Source organism: Protopterus annectens, chromosome 8.part0 (assembly GCF_019279795.1).
Source record: "Protopterus annectens isolate FY-2018-M chromosome 8.part0, PAN1.0, whole genome shotgun sequence".
Lineage (NCBI taxonomy): Eukaryota > Metazoa > Chordata > Ceratodontiformes > Protopteridae > Protopterus > Protopterus annectens.
In genome coordinates this window covers 865,585,630-865,602,426 of record NC_056741.1, presented here as the reverse complement: position 1 = coordinate 865,602,426, position 16,797 = coordinate 865,585,630, and the positions used below count along the sequence as shown (strand labels likewise).

Here is a 16,797-nt window from a genome sequence, read left to right as displayed (position 1 = left end):
TAATAAATTTAGAAGGCCTCCTAGGGACTGGCTCTACAGAGTCAGGAGCAGCCCACGCCTTCGAGCAATAACCTGCATAAGGGGTCGAAGGCGGAGACACCCAGGAGGTGGAGGGCCGAGATCCAAACGCCTCCAAGTATACTGACTCATCCTCAGAGGGATTGTTGGTGGGCCAGTTCCCCTCTGTCTAAGGAGTTCTAGGATGTCTGAGAAGGAGACATCCTCAGAGGGGGATCTTGGGGATCCCTCTGACTCATCTAAGTCAGTATCCGAAGTGATAGACTCGGGAGTCTCGTGTTTCCTCTTACAAGTCCTCTTCCGCGGAGGATCACCCGACAAATCAGGAGAATCCTCGGAAGAGGGGGATATTCCCAGTGGGGAAACCTGAGGCGGAGGATCTCTGGGTCCGGGAGCAAGAGAAGTGGCAGAGATGTCAACAGGCACTATAGAGGGAGGAGCTAAGGGAACAGACTGCTGGCTGAGTCCAGTGGCCAGCACACTCTTCATCACCTCGAAGGCTCCCCTCCCAGGGAGGTCCGAGAGAACCCGCTGCAAAGAGCTAGGAACTCCAGGACCCACCGAAAAGGAAGGCTCCGAGGCAGATGTCGGAGCCGAGCTCACCAAGGCCGAGGCTCCAAGGGAAGAGCGGGTCGGACAAGGGTCCGATGCCACTCACCCCTCGGAGGAGACCAGGAAGCCCGGCCACCGAATCCCTCTAAGGAAGGTCTCGAAGAGGAGATAAGAGTAGAGGCTGAAGGAGCAGAAGGGGGTATCTGTCCCTCAGCCGTAGCAGAAACTATTCCCGAAGACTCCAACTCCAAACTCTGGCGTAGAGTCGAAGGAGGAACTGCAATGGGGTGTGGACTAATAGTCGTCTGCTGAGACGGACTATGTAGCATTTGGGCCAGTGCCTGTGATTTTAGTAATCTACTGACCACTCTCTCTAAATCATGGTCAGAAAGCCTGGATGACCTTGAAGATCGGCTCCGATGGCTCCGTTCGAGAGAGAGGGCCGGAGCCGACAGTATCGGCTCCAAGGAAGGGGACCTAGACCTCTTCCTCGAAGGAACCATCGGAGCCGATGAAACCACAGAAACAACTTATCGGCACCGACAGGTAGCTTCGATGCATCGGCTCCAGCCGGAGCCGATACAGCCATAAAAGTAAGGGTGTCGGAGCCGATCGGAGCAGACACCGATGCCTGGGCCACATGGTGGTCGGAACCGATCGGAGCCGACACCGAAGTGGTCGAACCAGAATCGGCACCGATAGCCATCGGTGCCGAAGGTTTGAATAAACCAGAATCGGCTCCAGCCGGAGCCGATCTCGACTCTAAAAGAGTCGGAGCCGAGGCCACAGGCTTGGACACAGAAGCCTGGGCCTTGGAAGACTTTGAAGTCTTAGATGGAGCCGACTTGGCCGGAGAGCCCTCCGGCTTAAGAAGGCCCCTCAAAATCAATTTATTTCTTCTTTCCTGCAGGACTCTCTGGCTAAAAGAGAGACATATAGCACAGGAGTCCTGCAGGTGAAGAGGCCCCAGGCAGTAAAGGCAAGAAGTGTGACCGTCTGTCAGAGACATCTTCTGACAGCACGAGTCACACTTCTTAAAGCCTGAGACCCTTTCCTTAGACATGGTGAATAAAACACACACACAACACCAGTCCAAGAAATTAAATTATATATCCCAAAAAACTATCAATAACACACACGCACACACACCCTAACAAGGGGGGGGATGGGATGGGAGAGAGTCTGACTAAAAGTTTTAAGGAGACAGGGAATTTCTAGTCAGAAAAGGACTACAACTGTGTTAAAACTATAAATTTTAAAGTTTTAGAAGAAAAAGGGGCAAAAAATTGTAATGTAAAAATTACTTACCAGGAGCTGGTAAAAGGAGGACCTCATCAGCGAAGCGGCAAACGAGATCTGGATACTTACCGCCTTGCATCATGGGATATGGGGCTGCCTCGAGCTGGTAAAAGTGACTCTCGAGCTTAGCAAGTGCCGAGTCGGAGCCGAGTATCGGCTCCGAACCCATCAAGCAAGAATGAAGGCGAGATTGACAACTTAACATTACTTATTCAGAGGCTGGGGTCAACACTACCTTGCGTCTATGCTCACAAAACTTTTTCCTGGAAGATTCAGGTGTTAAATTAAAACATTCAAGTAAATATATTTCTTTACTTGTTCATAGTTTAATCAATATCAGACAATTTAGAAACAGCAGTTACAGCTCTACCATGGAGTAAGGGGGTCAGGAACCATACCCAGAGCCCTTGGTCAGCATTTTACTGTGTACATAATTTTCTTCATATATTTGAAAGGGTATCAAAATCATCACACTCAGTAAATTGTGGAGGGAATTTACTGACCTGTATTACTTATGGGGTGAGATTATTCCCCTCCCTATTACCTCCATGACCCTTGAAAAGAGTCAGCATCTCCCTCTCAGGTTGACGTTACTTCTCATTTTCTTCAGCCTCCAAACACTGCAGTCTCTCTGTTGATTCTAATTCCAAATGTTTGGGCTCCATTTCAAGTCTCTAACTCCAGATGGGGTTTGCAGTCCTCCAAGGAAAAGGTGAACTGTCCTGTTTCTGAGGGCTGCAAATTCCCATCACCAGACTGGTTATCCTCCTGGTTACTGGTCTGAGTTGTGACTAAGGCAGAAATAATTTCAAATAGATTGGCATACACCACTAAGCTAAACAAAAAAACAAAAAAAAAAAACAAAACAAACTGTTTGTGAAATGAAACTTCTGAATGCTTACTTTGTGGCTGTTGAGAGGACACACCTTTAGTGACAACTGTCTACAGTTTATTTATTTATATGTGTTAACCGGGCAGTGTCCGACTAGACCAGAAGCCCAACTTCAGGGGAGAAAAGCTCCACAAAAGACAAAATACTGGCTGAGGCTCTTGCCACCCCTATAGTGCCTGTTTTAGGCAAAGTTCAAAGGACAAAACCACCACCATGACAGATAAAAGCATGCAAATTCTGAAGGTAATGCTACTCGATGCTAGAAGTCTAAACCTCAAAATGCACTCTCTCGAGGCACTCCTAAAAGTGGAGAACATCGATATCTGTGCAGTAACTGAGACCTGGTTCAAGGCTCCAGAGAGCACACCTGCAATACCAGGCTACAACTCTTACCACACTTTTCGGCCACCAAACCAGGATCGAAACACTAAAGGTGGAGGAGTGTCCATATTCACCAAGGATATTCACACCACCAGGCTAGATGCCCAACGCAATGCGTCCACAATTCTATAGGTGCAACTAACACTAGGTAAGACTGCAATCCAAATTGTAGCTTGCTACAGATCCCCCACCATAACCAAAGATTCTTACTACACCTTTCTAAACATACTGGTAAATATTAAGATACAACCAAACACCCTAATACTGGGTGATTTCAACTACCCTGCCATTAACTGGAAAAACTACTCGTGTACCAACACCTTTGCCCAACGGTTCTTGGAATTCATAAATTCCAACGCCCTGGATCAACTAATCCATAGTCCCTCCAGGGGCTCCAATATCCTAGACCTGGTCATTACCAACATGGGAAATTGATGCTCCACACCTATTGTCACCCCATCGTTGGTCAGGTCTGACAATAAGCTAAACACCCTTAACATCAACATCCCACCCCCATCCCACAAGTAAGGAAACTTCCATAAAAAACTTCTCCAAAGCCAACTTCATGCTACTCAAGTCAGACGTGACAAACTTCATGACACCCATGCAGACGGGAACTGAAAGTTAGACTGCTGAATCCTACACTAAGGCACTGTACGAGCACATCCAGTCATGCATGAATCGTGCCATCCCCAAACAGAACCAAGATGCTCTCCTCCAAAAAAAAGGAAGCCAATCTGGTGGCCCCTTGCCATAAACAAACTTTACAACAAAAGGAAGAAACTGTTGCAGAAAAGAGGAAAATCCCAGGATGCAAAAAACTCCCTTACCAGCCTCAGTAAGAAGCTGAGATCCCTCAAAATCCTCCAAAGCTAGCTATGAAAATAAAAATGCCAAAGATTCCAAAGACAACCACAAGGCATTCTATAACTATGTCAAGAATCTAATGGCAATGCTCAGATCTGCTCTGAGCTACAACAGAATGGCATTAAAAACACTGATCCCAAGGATACTGCCAATATCCTGGCAGACCAACTCAGTACCAACTTCTCCCCCCTCTCACCCTGGCCCATCTCAATACCAGAAGATTGCCAAATTCTGGAAATGGCCACACAGGTAAAAAAATGCACTCTCCAAAGCTAAGAATACAGCATCCATGGGACCAGATGACATCCCAGGCTGTATATTACATGAACTACAAAATGAACTGGCACCTCACCCAAGTGTCTTGCTTAATCATAGCCTCACCTCAGGCTTCGTGCTCATTGAGTGGCGCACAGCTACAGGTTATTCCACTCCACAAGGGGGGAATCCACCTTGGGTCCCGGGAACTACTGCCCCATCAGTCTGACAAGCCTGATCTACAAGGCCATGGAACATATTATCATGGAACTTATAAACAAAGACATTGGCAACCTTCAAACACTGGACCCCACCCAGTTTGGGTTCGTGAAGGGACGATCTTGTCTCCTGAACCTGATTGACTTCTTCAAATCAGTCTCCAGAGCCGTGGATGAGGGTAAGGCGGTCCACACAGCCTATCTGGACCTCGCCAAGGCCTTTGACACCATCTCCCACTCTGGAATCATAGACTTACTAAGCTGGGCATTAATCCCTACATCATTCGATGGGTTGCCAACTGGCTTACTGAGAACCCATACTGTAAAAGTAACAGACTCTAAATCCAGCTCCAGACAAGTGGAGTACCTCAGGGTTCAGTCTTGGGACTGCTCGTTTGGCATCTACTTCTGGCCAACACTAAGGGACACTGGCTAACAAAGTTCGCAGATGACTGCAAACTGGGAGCCATTATTGAATATATATATATATATATATATATATATATATATATATATATATATATACATACATACATACATACACACACTATATATATATATATATATATATATATATATATATATATATATATATACACACATATACACACACACACACATATACACACACACACCTGACATAGCCGGCGTTACCTCAGTCACATATACTACCAAAAAGAAAAAGCCTGCAACTCAGGGATTTAGAACCTCTTCTTTCTCTTAGGAGTAATAATAACCGTGAGATCAAAGGAGAATTCCCTTTTCATAAGCTGTGTCCCACAAACCTTTACGGAAACAAGAAACATCATGCATCTACAGAGGACTTCTTTTCAAAACCAGCTTTAATACAATGGCAGTAAAGGTAGGCTCAAGTATTTTCAGTTAGGGTAAAATAAGCAGACCATCTTCTCAAACTTCAAAGATGTTTTTTTTTTCTTTTTAAGAGGTTTTGGACCCTATCAACAAACAATGTGTTACTGTGATTCAAAAGGTCAAATTGCATCAGATCCTAAATGAGAAGTTAGAAGGAAAATTAACAGACAGTATTACCAGACAGTATTACTTCTAACACTACCAACCAACAACTCTTACAGAAAGATTAACAGAAGAATGATAGAAAGAGTAATACTCATCTCCGCTAAAGACTGCAAAGTTGTTGAATATTAAATTACCACTGCACTGAGAAAAAAATCTCAACCTTTAGGGAAAAAGAACTGAAGTTTCCAGAAGGACAACCAGACAGAAATAATACAGACTGCTGTGATGACAGTGTGTCAATACATACTAAAGGTTTTATCCAACAGACTTTTTAAAATGATGTCTACACCATTAACCAAGGTGTAATTAACATCTGCTGGAGCAGTAAACAGATGCTCATAAAAGCAAATCTCACCCCTATACCCAATGGCAAAAACACTTAAATGTTTACACTTTACAGAGACTGAAAACTATCCCAAGATGGCAAGGCCAATACACAGTTTGCCTGAAAAGTCATAAATACTCCCACAGGTAGGAGAAGTCGCTCTAATGATAAAGGCTCAAGAAGCTGTTTTCTGCAGAAAAAGGTCATATATTATCAATAAAATATCAAATTCTATTTCCATTTTCCTGCCCAGTTGACAATTTGTACAGATACTGCAACCTTTAAAATATATTTCATCCATCAAAGCAACAGAAGAACTGAAAATTAAGGTCCTGAAGTTCAGGAAAATGATTAAATAAAGCATAAGCAGTACAGTATGACTGGAAAACAGAAGCTCACAAAGACAATGTTTATCTTACAGTATCACTGCAGAAACAGTCCTGTTAGGCATTTTCAATTTAATTATAAATGGATCCAAGTACACAACTTGAAATGAGCAGCAGCTGCTTTGCAGCTAAACAGCAAAGGCCATAATTTGGTGGTTGTTGTGTCTTTCAGCTTTTCCCGGTTAGGGGTCGACACAGTGGAACTCCGGTCCGCTAGTGATTGGCAGTTGATTTTTACGTGCCAAGTTGCCAGACATGACGCACAACCTTCAACGAAGGTACGCCCATTCACGCATGTCTCTACGCAGAAGACGCTCTAGCTGAGAGTCGAACCGATCAGCGTCTTACTGTAAGGCGACAATGCTATGGTTAGAATATATTACATTGCACTAAGGCTTCTAGGAGCTGGTATATGACTCATGCACAAGGGCTTCTAGAAGGTGATTTGTGAAGCATGCTGACAAACATATATGAACATGAAAAGAAGGCAAATGTACAACAGCAGTCATTACTATAAACTCAAATAATGGCAAACCATACATGCCATTTTTAAACTGATTCTATTATTACTATTTGAACAGCCCATATAAACTACACGTCAGCTATTAAAAAGCTGCCAAGCAAACACATTTATGGAGGAAGGAAGAGGAGTTGAGAAACCAAGGGTCATTATCTATCAGTCTTGGATATAAACTATGGGTTAAATAAATGAACAGCAAATATAATTAAGTCAGTCACACAGTCCAACAGCAATTAACAAGAATGGAGAGCTTCGTTTAAAAGCTATAACTGTAAAGGAAATAAGAGCACAAACAGGACTGGGAAAAGTATTTGATTGGGTAAAAAAACAATGATTACAAAATCAAAAAAGGATATAGAGTACCTTTTCAAAATTGGCATTATCAAAAAAAAAAAAATCACACAGATTTTTTTAGATGCTTTGGGGGACAAAAGGAAAACAAGCAGACTGAGCAAATTAAACAGGTATATGGAGAGCGCACAGAAATGAAATGAACATGGAAAACTAGATTAAGTAGACAAAAGGCAAGCAACAAAGGAGCAGATCATGGAGCTCAATAATAACAGATCTATTTACAAAAGAATACAGCACTGCAGATTAGTGCACAAGGTGACTGTTTATTCATTCATCCGGACACTCATCAGAGGTTTAGTTTCAAGATAAGAGCAGATTGTACTAAAAATTGAGTGTATTTGGCACAGTGTAAATGCTGCCATTCTTTCTATACAGGAAAAACTAATAGAACGTTGAGAGAGAGGATTAGAGAGCATGTTTATTGTATGCGTGTAGGGAACACCACTAATGCTCTTGCTAGACATGTTTTGGAAAGAGGTTGTATGCATAAATTTTATTTTAAAGTGATAGAGGTTGTAGACGAGAGCATTAGGTTGGGTGATCTTGATAACAGGACAGATAGGAGTAAGCTGCGTTGGATATTGAAATTTAGAGATGATAAAAGTTCTGGCTTAAATGGAATAGTTAAGCCAGACTTGAAATCAAGAGGGCTCCCTAAGTGGTTTTATTTTTATGGAATTTTGTATTTAGGTTTGTTATATATTTTTAATGTTTGGACTATATATATATATATATATATATATATATATATATATATATGGATCTAGGACTATTGAACGAAAGTTCAATAGTCCGAATCCACAATCGCTGCACACACTTTAACGAACCAATGCACGACTGCAGTAAATACACTCAGGTTTGTTGAAATAGGTAAGCGCTTTCTCAGCCATACTGGTCGCTTCATCAGACCATCACACAAACAAGTAAAACAGGATTTATATATACACACAGTGTTTGCAGATTATAACATAATGACTCCAGTATGATAAATACAGTTAATAAAATTTTAAAAAACTTTTAAGTCCACCCATTGACCCAGTGCATTCTCTTCACCAGTGCAAAGCATGCTAATGTATGTAGCCAAATTACGACTGCTGTAAAATTATACACCCTAATACATATAGAGTGTAAAAACATATGGAACAACTGTAAAAAAGACACACACATGTGTGTTCAAAAAACAAAGGAATGTAATGGTTTACAAAAAGAGTAGGGCAAACTGTAGTCCACTGGTCAACTAGCTATAGGTATGTTGAGGTGCAAATGAATGGAACAGTGGAATCTTATTTGGAGCATATAAGCAAACAAACTGATGACAAATAGTCCACGTGTTCATATACAGTTCACTTTCCATTTGAAAAACATAGAAATACAGTTATTCACAAGGATCTGTTTATAGGTTCATAGGTTGATACTAGGCTATCTGCCCTAGGGCATTTATAAACCTAGCCAAAGTGTGTTTGGCTTTCGCCACTCTTTTAGATTTGTAGACTGTGCCTTTGAATAGTAGGTCACAGAATATAGCCCCTATACAGTTAGTTTATTTTGCCTCTGTCTAGCAGGGAACCAGAAGAGATCCCGGGGGTATACGTACAATCTCCCATCCACTCGTCAAGATTTCTCTTGAAGCGGGTCAGTGAGGGGCTCTGCCTAACCTGGACTGGGATTTTGTTCCAGAGTGAAGGGAGTCTCTGGGATATGAATCGACTACTTGCTACAGTCTAGATGAGTTCTCAGCCAATAACGTAAAAATACTGCATTTGTATTTTTTGTAGTGGTGACCTGGTGACCTAACATACGTTGAACTAAGGTAAGCAATACTGTCTACTGACTTCTACGCAGAGTTCTGAGTTCAGCAAATTCACTGGATCTCCCATACAAACAGCCTGCGGCTCAACTTAACAACCTAGTTAAATTAAAACAAGCAAAATAAAACCATAAAATAAACAAGGCTGAACCAAATGTACAATGCACACATTAGGATGAAAACACAGTACAAAAAAGTAAAATGAAAGAGTCTGCCTATTTGCATACTGTATCTTGTCACCTTTTGTACAATGCAGTGAAAAAAATGAGAAACAATGAACCACCAGTTCAACTCAATACAAGTCTGATCAATAATGCACACGTGTATGGTATGGTAAATGCTCTTTTTAAGACAGTGAGCTTGTGGAGTCTACAAGCAGCATAAACTACAACATGCAAAAGCAGTACACTATAAAACTAACTTTAATGTTTCTCTACCCAGCTCTTTATCTGAAAATAGGCATACAAGGAGGATAACAAAGTTTTAAGTAAACTCAAAACAAGATCCTTGATGTATAGCTGTCTGAGAAGTTAATGATCCTAATAAAGTGCATTTCTGGGCACAAACAGTGCAGCTGCCCCCCCCCCCCCCAAACAATATACCTACATAATGCAGTCTACAATTTGGGAATGTCGGATGAATAAGCTTCTAACACAAAGTATGGAAGTCACAAGTTCCAACAAATTCTGACCACTAGACTATGTTACTGATGGCTGCAGAAAATTCTCCATATTATTATCAATGAAGAGTAATACTGTATTCCAAGAGATAATGATGAATAATGTTCCACCTGGAGAGTAGCAAAATTTAAAGAATCTTCAGATCTGCTTACCATAGAAGTAGCAGTACTTGACACAGGAGATCGCGGACTATTTCGAATGTTTTTCCGAGTGGACTGTTGTGGAAAGGAGGCCATGGCCTACTAATTCTTGCAGTGCATTGATCTAGAAACAAGAACAGAAATAAATTAAAAAAACAAAACCACCATGCATCAACAGGGTCTTGTCAACGAGATTTGGATATAAACATTCAACATCCAAAATTCACTCACTCACTCACTCACTCACTCACTCACTCACTCACTCACTCACTCACTCACTCACTCACTCACTCACAACCTGCCCCAAGTTAAAACTTCAAGTTGTAAAAGACAACAGAAACAGCCCAAGACCATCTACATTCAAAATGTGAATACACAACAAGCAGTCAGTGTATGTGCATGATTATGCCAAGTTTATTACCAAAACAAAATATCACTGGCTAAAAATGTGCGACTTGGCATGACAGAATTTTATGACTGGTTACAGAAAAGCACCAGCTACATTAAAATAGTTTATTTTTCCTTACTTAATATGGTCAGTCTGGGACAAGTGTTCCTATTAGGAGGTTTAAGCTTCATTATTTGAAGACGTGCATAGTTTTATCTACTTGATTTAAATTAATAGACTGTGGGGGTGTTCACTGTGCATGTCTCATCTGTTTGAGTGTTTTAATTAAAACAAAAAGTCTTGTCAGATGAGACATGCATTCAAAAAGGATATCATAAGAAACTAAATAAAAGATCAACCTGCCAAACATCAGTGCATGCATGCCACATAAAAGCTGAAACTAGACATCTTAAAAAATCTATTATACATACCAGTTTGTAGTAATAACTTATCATTATGGCAACACTTTCCTTATTATCTTTGAATGTTTTTGTATATACCTTTGAGACCATTCACAAAAAGTACTGAGCTATAGTAAGAAATGCAAAGTACAAATAGCTATGCTATTGGGAAAACATTTGGAAAGAACTGAGCATGTGAATTTGGCTCACTTATTCAATATGCAGACAATTCTACCATTATTTCCTCGGCAGAATCCGTCTCCACACTAACTAGCACTCCACACCACTAAAAATTGGCTTACCACAAACAACCTACTACTCAACCCCAGCAAAATTAAAAATTATTGTGGTGTTTTGTTTTGTTTTTTTAAGGGGAAAACTCCCCGGTAAACAAAGACCATTTCAATATACTTTCTAACAATAAAACACCTATTGAAACAGTGTCCCAAACAATACTACTAGGTGTTATAATAGATGAACATCTCAAATTTGAGTTACACATTGAACAAAACATAAAAAAAACGCACACCAAAACTGGACCTTATTTATAGGTACAAATACCTTAAGTTCCACTACTTAAAAGACTCTGGTCACTACATATTTGCTGCCTTCTCTTACATATGCAGCCCAACTACTTAAAAATTTACTCTCAACTAAAATCTAAACTTGAAAACTTGTTGCAACAAAATTGCTACATTTGCACTCAACACCTCTTATTCGACCCACCACTGCACTGCACTACATTTTCTTAACTGGCTTGAAATGCATCATCTTACCTACATACAACTAAGCACTGCTCAAAAGATAGTATATAAACCCTCAATTTATCCTGTCCTCGCCTCACCATTTTCCAACTACATACCAAAAAGATCACTCAGATGCGAAAACCAATAGCTCCTACAGATTCACAAACCAAATCTACCAGCTGGCAAACTCCTTTACTTTTATTGAGTAGCCAGAAACTAGAACTCTTTTTCAGTACTTTCAGTACACATTAGATCTATCCAAAACCTTGCACTATTTAAAACGTCCCTACACAACTCTCTCTCCTCAATACGAATCTGTAACTGCTCCAATGTCCCCACCTCTAATGTATCAACCTCCTGCATAACCCCCTTCCCATCCCCCTAGTTTCCATCCTCTTTAAATTTATCCTAATGCTTCATAACTATATCCTTCCATTTTGTAATCATTGACATTTATCTCTACTCATTTATTTTTTTCTTCGCTCTCATCCTAAGCAAGTACAAATTATAAATCTTGTTCCTATTTTCATGCTCTTTTTACATTCTTCCTTAAATGTTTATTAACTATAACTACTGGATTTTGCCAACATTGATATTATTTTTCTCATCGTGTGTGTAAATTGTAACCTCTAAGATAGCTTGCCTGTACAATTGTATTCAGTCGTTCAAGACTGTCTTGTATTTGGAGCTTTTCTCCCTGGGCCTCTACTGAAAATGGGCTATCATAGCCAAGTGGACTATCCTGGTAACCAAATTCCAATAAATAAAAGGATTTAATGATGGTCATTCAGTGGAATATCTGGGACAAAGGAAAAGGGGAGCACTTGAATTAACTGCTAGAGGAGTTCCAACAGTGATGGAGGTAAAAAAACAAACAAAAAAAAAAAGGAATAATGGTAGACTTGAATTAGTAAAGTGCTACTGGCAAAGGAGGAGGATTACACTGGCATGCACTTATATTCCACCTACATCTGCTTCAATGGAACTTAAGATGATGCTGGGAGAAATAACCAGTTTTCAGCAGGGAATATTACTTATAGGTGGGGACAGTAATTTGATTTGCAACAGTGAGGATGCATCTGGGCCTAGAAGGGGAAATATAACAAAGAGCATAGATGTTTGAAGAAATTTATGAAAATATTTGGTATAGATGATGTGAATTCAGTAATAGGAGCTTTGAGAGAATTTACACAATTCCCCAAGGTACAAAAACTGGGCTAGGCTACATGGAAATTACATTTAACAGGAACATAAGCATTTGCCTGAAAGTTCTGATACACATCCAATAACAATTTCAAATCACGTGCCAAGAATAACTGAAATAAAGTGGGGTAACAAAACAGAAAGGAGACCCTGGCATTTCCCCACCTATATGTTAAACAGAGATGAATTTAAGAAATGGGTAGTGGAAATTATTTGGGAGTTATTAGGGAAGATAGAAATTTCTTCAGAAAACAGACAAGAAGTGGGATAAAATGAAGGTGGAGTTTAAAGATATATTAGAAATAAAAGAAAGAGATATGGTTAAGAAGCAACAAGAATTATTTAGTGGACGTGACAAAGGTTAAAGTATTGTAGAATGGGGGAAATCACTCAGAACAGCAAGAGGTGCAACTGCAGAGTGCTAAATATAAAGGGCTGCATTGATAAATGCATGAGTTTAGACAGGCTGCTGTTAAGCAACATTTTTCTGATGACTCCAAAGCACAAAAGCTTTTTGTACAATAGCGCAGGAAACAAAAAATAGAAAGGGTTGTTGTTAAGCTTAAGGAGCCTAAAACAAAGAAAACAACCACAGATCTTGTAGAGGTATTAGAAATATTTTGAAATTTTTATGAAAATATGTATAAAGCAGAAAGTGTGGATATCAAGAAAAAGTACCAATGGAAATGTTTATGGAAGAATTAAATATGCCAAGGTTACAGGTAGATAAGGCTCAATTATTAAGTAAAACGGAGGACTTCTACAAGACTACCACAAGGGCTGAAAACAGATAACTGCATGCTATCTCCTACATTAATGGATCAATAAGAGAGGGCTGTAAACCAACACTTGTAGACATATGTTATTTACCATACTTCCTTTTTCAAAATGTGGAGACCAAACCGATGTATAAAAACTCTCCCCTCTACATTCCCAAACCGATTTACTTCTTAAAATACTTTCTGCTACTTCATGAATATTTTTTTCTGTATGGTCCTCTTCATTTTCTTTAAGGACAAGCATCTAAAATCCTAGAATCTCTATTGCCTGACCCCCCCCCATATACACACACACATGCTTTCACAATCATACTTTTCCACCCTGACATATAACCTACACGAGTTACACATATAATTCTTAATTGTGCAACTCTAAAGTACCCCTTCAGTTTGATAACCCTAAACCACCTTGCTCCTTTGGGAGAATTAGCTTATTCCACTTAATTCTTACCCTCTTCCCCTCCCAAATAAAGGCCTGCAACTTTTATCATCATCCATAACTTCTGCTGTGGTTGATAAAAATATTCACCTGACCTTGTAATAAACTCTTTGGTTAAGTTCTCACCATCGAACTAAAAGAAAAACAGCTACTCCAAATTCAGAATGCAACTTAAAATACCTCCTCTTCCAAGCCAAATTCCCATGCTTCAGCACAGGGCATTTTCATCTAAAATGCCCCCCTCTCTACGCTTTCCACTTCTCTGCTCCTCTTACAAAATTACTGAAGGCTGACCCACTTTAGAAAATAATCTAAATATCAAACAGAACACAAACTAATTTAAATATATCATACAGAACACAGTGCTTGTTTACTATAATATACACATACAGCTTTTCTATGCAGCTAATTTACTATTATGTATTTACTATTATGTACTATTTTACTCCTTACATTTCTGCTTTTTTTCTAAGTGAAATGTTTTGTATTTCACCTGGACTGAGCCAAAAAAATCAGGAAGTATTGATAAACGAAGCACCCCAGTAACAAATATATTTATGTGTGCGTTATATATAGGCCAAATATGACAAAGCATTTTCACCGTATCTTACTTTTTCACTGTTCGTATCTTACGATCCATAATCAGGAGCTTTCAGTTTTTGTATCTTTTGTTTAGCTTCTAACCAAATATCCTTACCTGCTACAAGAGAATCCTTTTAATAGTATGATCATAGGTACTTACCAGGCTTGCAGTCCAGGGGACGATTAAAAAGCCTAACCCAAATTCCAAGTTGCCCCCAAGCAGTTTCTGGTTAAGTGAATTGCTCAAAGTGACAAAATAGGACAATGAGGGCTGAGGGAGTCAAACCCTGTACCACAGCTCACAGCCTTAACTCTCTGTGCTAACTGCTATACTAATGGTTCCACTGGGGATTGAACTCAGAATCTTCTGCATGTAAAACAGACAATACAACTGCTACACCACAGAACCCCTTTTTAATCCACACACCTACATACTTTACCTTAAGTCCCCATAACTATAGAAAATGCTCAACCAGTTCATGTGTGAGTACATAATTTACAGATATAAGCCTTTCTTTTATCTTCATTTATTTTATGCCCCCCAAAAAAGATACTTGAAAATCTCAAAATGTCCTTTTCTGCAAATAAGGCTAACTTTTCTCAAACACCTTGCCAGTTATGTCCTTGGATTTGTGAATCCCTTCATTCTTTTGTTAAGAAGTCCTGACTGAGGTATAAAGATAACAAAAGATTCTCTATCCCCTTCCAGAACCTGGAAGGAAAATGAGGCCAGAAAACTTCTGCAAAAAGAAATAGAAGGCCCTGAAAATTTTCTTGGGAGTTAAGTAACACAAATATGTAGCCTCACCTCTGCATCAGTGGTCTTGGCATGTAGACTTACTGAACTTCTTTATCCAACATCGACTTGCTGGTTTCAGAGCCAACTGGGAGACACACCTTCATTATTCTAACTGTAAACATTGATACAAATTTTGTGCAGTTTGAAAAGTAACCTTTGTGATGAAGAGTTCCATTATCTTAGATTCTACCTCTGATGTTGCAAAAAAGAAGAAAGGTCTTTTACTACTTTACACTTATTCTTTAAAGAATAGATGTAGGTTTGTTGGAGGGCTTTGAGGCAAAGGAAAAAAAATATTTGCATTTGTTGACCAGGGTAGTCCAGATGGGCTGACAGTCCCTTTCAGTGTACCAAGGAGAAAAGCTCCAAAGCACAAAACAAACTTTATTATGCTTTAAAGAACAGAAATACAGGGATAACAGTAGGACACGTCTAAGAAAGGAAGGAGTTGAGAAGAGGATGCAATATTAACATATGAAGTGAATGCTAGGTCAAGCAGTGCAGCAAAAGCAAGCTTAGGACATAAAAATTCAGCAACTGGTGCTAGGATAAAGGTTTCAGGAGGAATTGAGACGCATAGGAGTGGGGATGTATGCATGAATGTAGCATCAGTTACTTATAAAAGGGAAGGTGGTAGGTTATAAAAGTACAACCTTGACAGGAAGGGCTGGAGAGAAGGTAGAGAGAGAAAAAGCGATTACTGTACTAAAACTGGCATGTTAAAGAAAAGAGATGAAGAGTATGGAAGTGGGAATGTGCAATTGCACTTGCACTTCCATGAGGAAGTGAGGTGAGGGAAGTCTTCAGTTTCTGAATAAAGTGAAGCAAGTCTCAGAGTTTTGCAAGACAACCACTCTATAACCTAGCCATGAGAGGAGGAGTGAGAGTCTCCATAATGGTTGTTGGATTCAGTGGTAAGTAACAGACTTTGATGCTGACAGCTGAAAAGTCTGGTTGAGGACTATCTACACACAGTAGGATAAGAACTGCAGGGCAGCTATTTAGTTTACAAAGTACATTTGGGTAACCACTGTGCTTGATTGAGGGCTATGTAATGATAGGTTTTATGGAAGAGATTAGCAATTTCATTGAAGCATGGTTCTGTTTTGTACAGTAGTGTTAAGTTTATTCTAGTTAGTACAGGGTAAGCTTGCAACAGTTTTGGAAGTAACAGTGTCTGTGCACTGTGTGAGACACTGTTTGATTCTGTTATTACCAAGCTTAGACTAGTTCTGCATATCCACGACTGACATGAACATCAGATTTTAAAATGATGACAAAGAAAACTTCTAATACTTTTGTTTGCTGCAAAAGTTGCAGTTTATTGTGATTCTTGAAAATACACAAATCTGACAATTTTCTTTGTATGAAACTGACTGTGAAAATAATCAGTTTAATTCCTTTCTTCATTAGCTGTAAAAAATTACTCATCCACTCTTTTAGGAGGATAGAGAAGAAATGAATGTCTCCAAACCTTCCAACCTGGGCTGACCCTCTAATATACTTATTACTAATCCTGTCCACCCTCGTAACACCCAGTGCAAATCTTAACATCTTTAACTCTGCCACATCCAGCTCAAACACCTGCCTTTTTGTCAATGCCACCGTCCCCAACCCATATAACATTGCTGGCCACATTACCCTCTTGTAGACCTTCCCTTTCACTCGTACAGGTACTAGTCTGTCACAAATCACTCCTGACACACTTTCCACCCACTCCATCCTGCC

At 39.8% G+C, this 16,797-nt stretch overlaps 1 protein-coding gene across 4 annotated transcripts in view; it reads right to left on the bottom strand.

Moving 5' to 3' along the window:
- The window catches only part of HDAC6 (histone deacetylase 6), a 1,533,697-nt gene extending 1,523,847 nt beyond the window's left edge, over positions 1–9,850 (bottom strand). For all 4 annotated transcript variants that reach the window (XM_044080374.1, XM_044080376.1, XM_044080377.1 and 1 more), the window contains exon 1: positions 9,745–9,850. In XM_044080374.1, the coding sequence (XP_043936309.1) occupies positions 9,745–9,828 (84 nt within the window). In that variant the 5' untranslated portion in view covers positions 9,829–9,850. The remainder of the gene's footprint in view (positions 1–9,744) is intronic.
- Between the last annotated feature and the right edge of the window lie 6,947 nt (positions 9,851–16,797).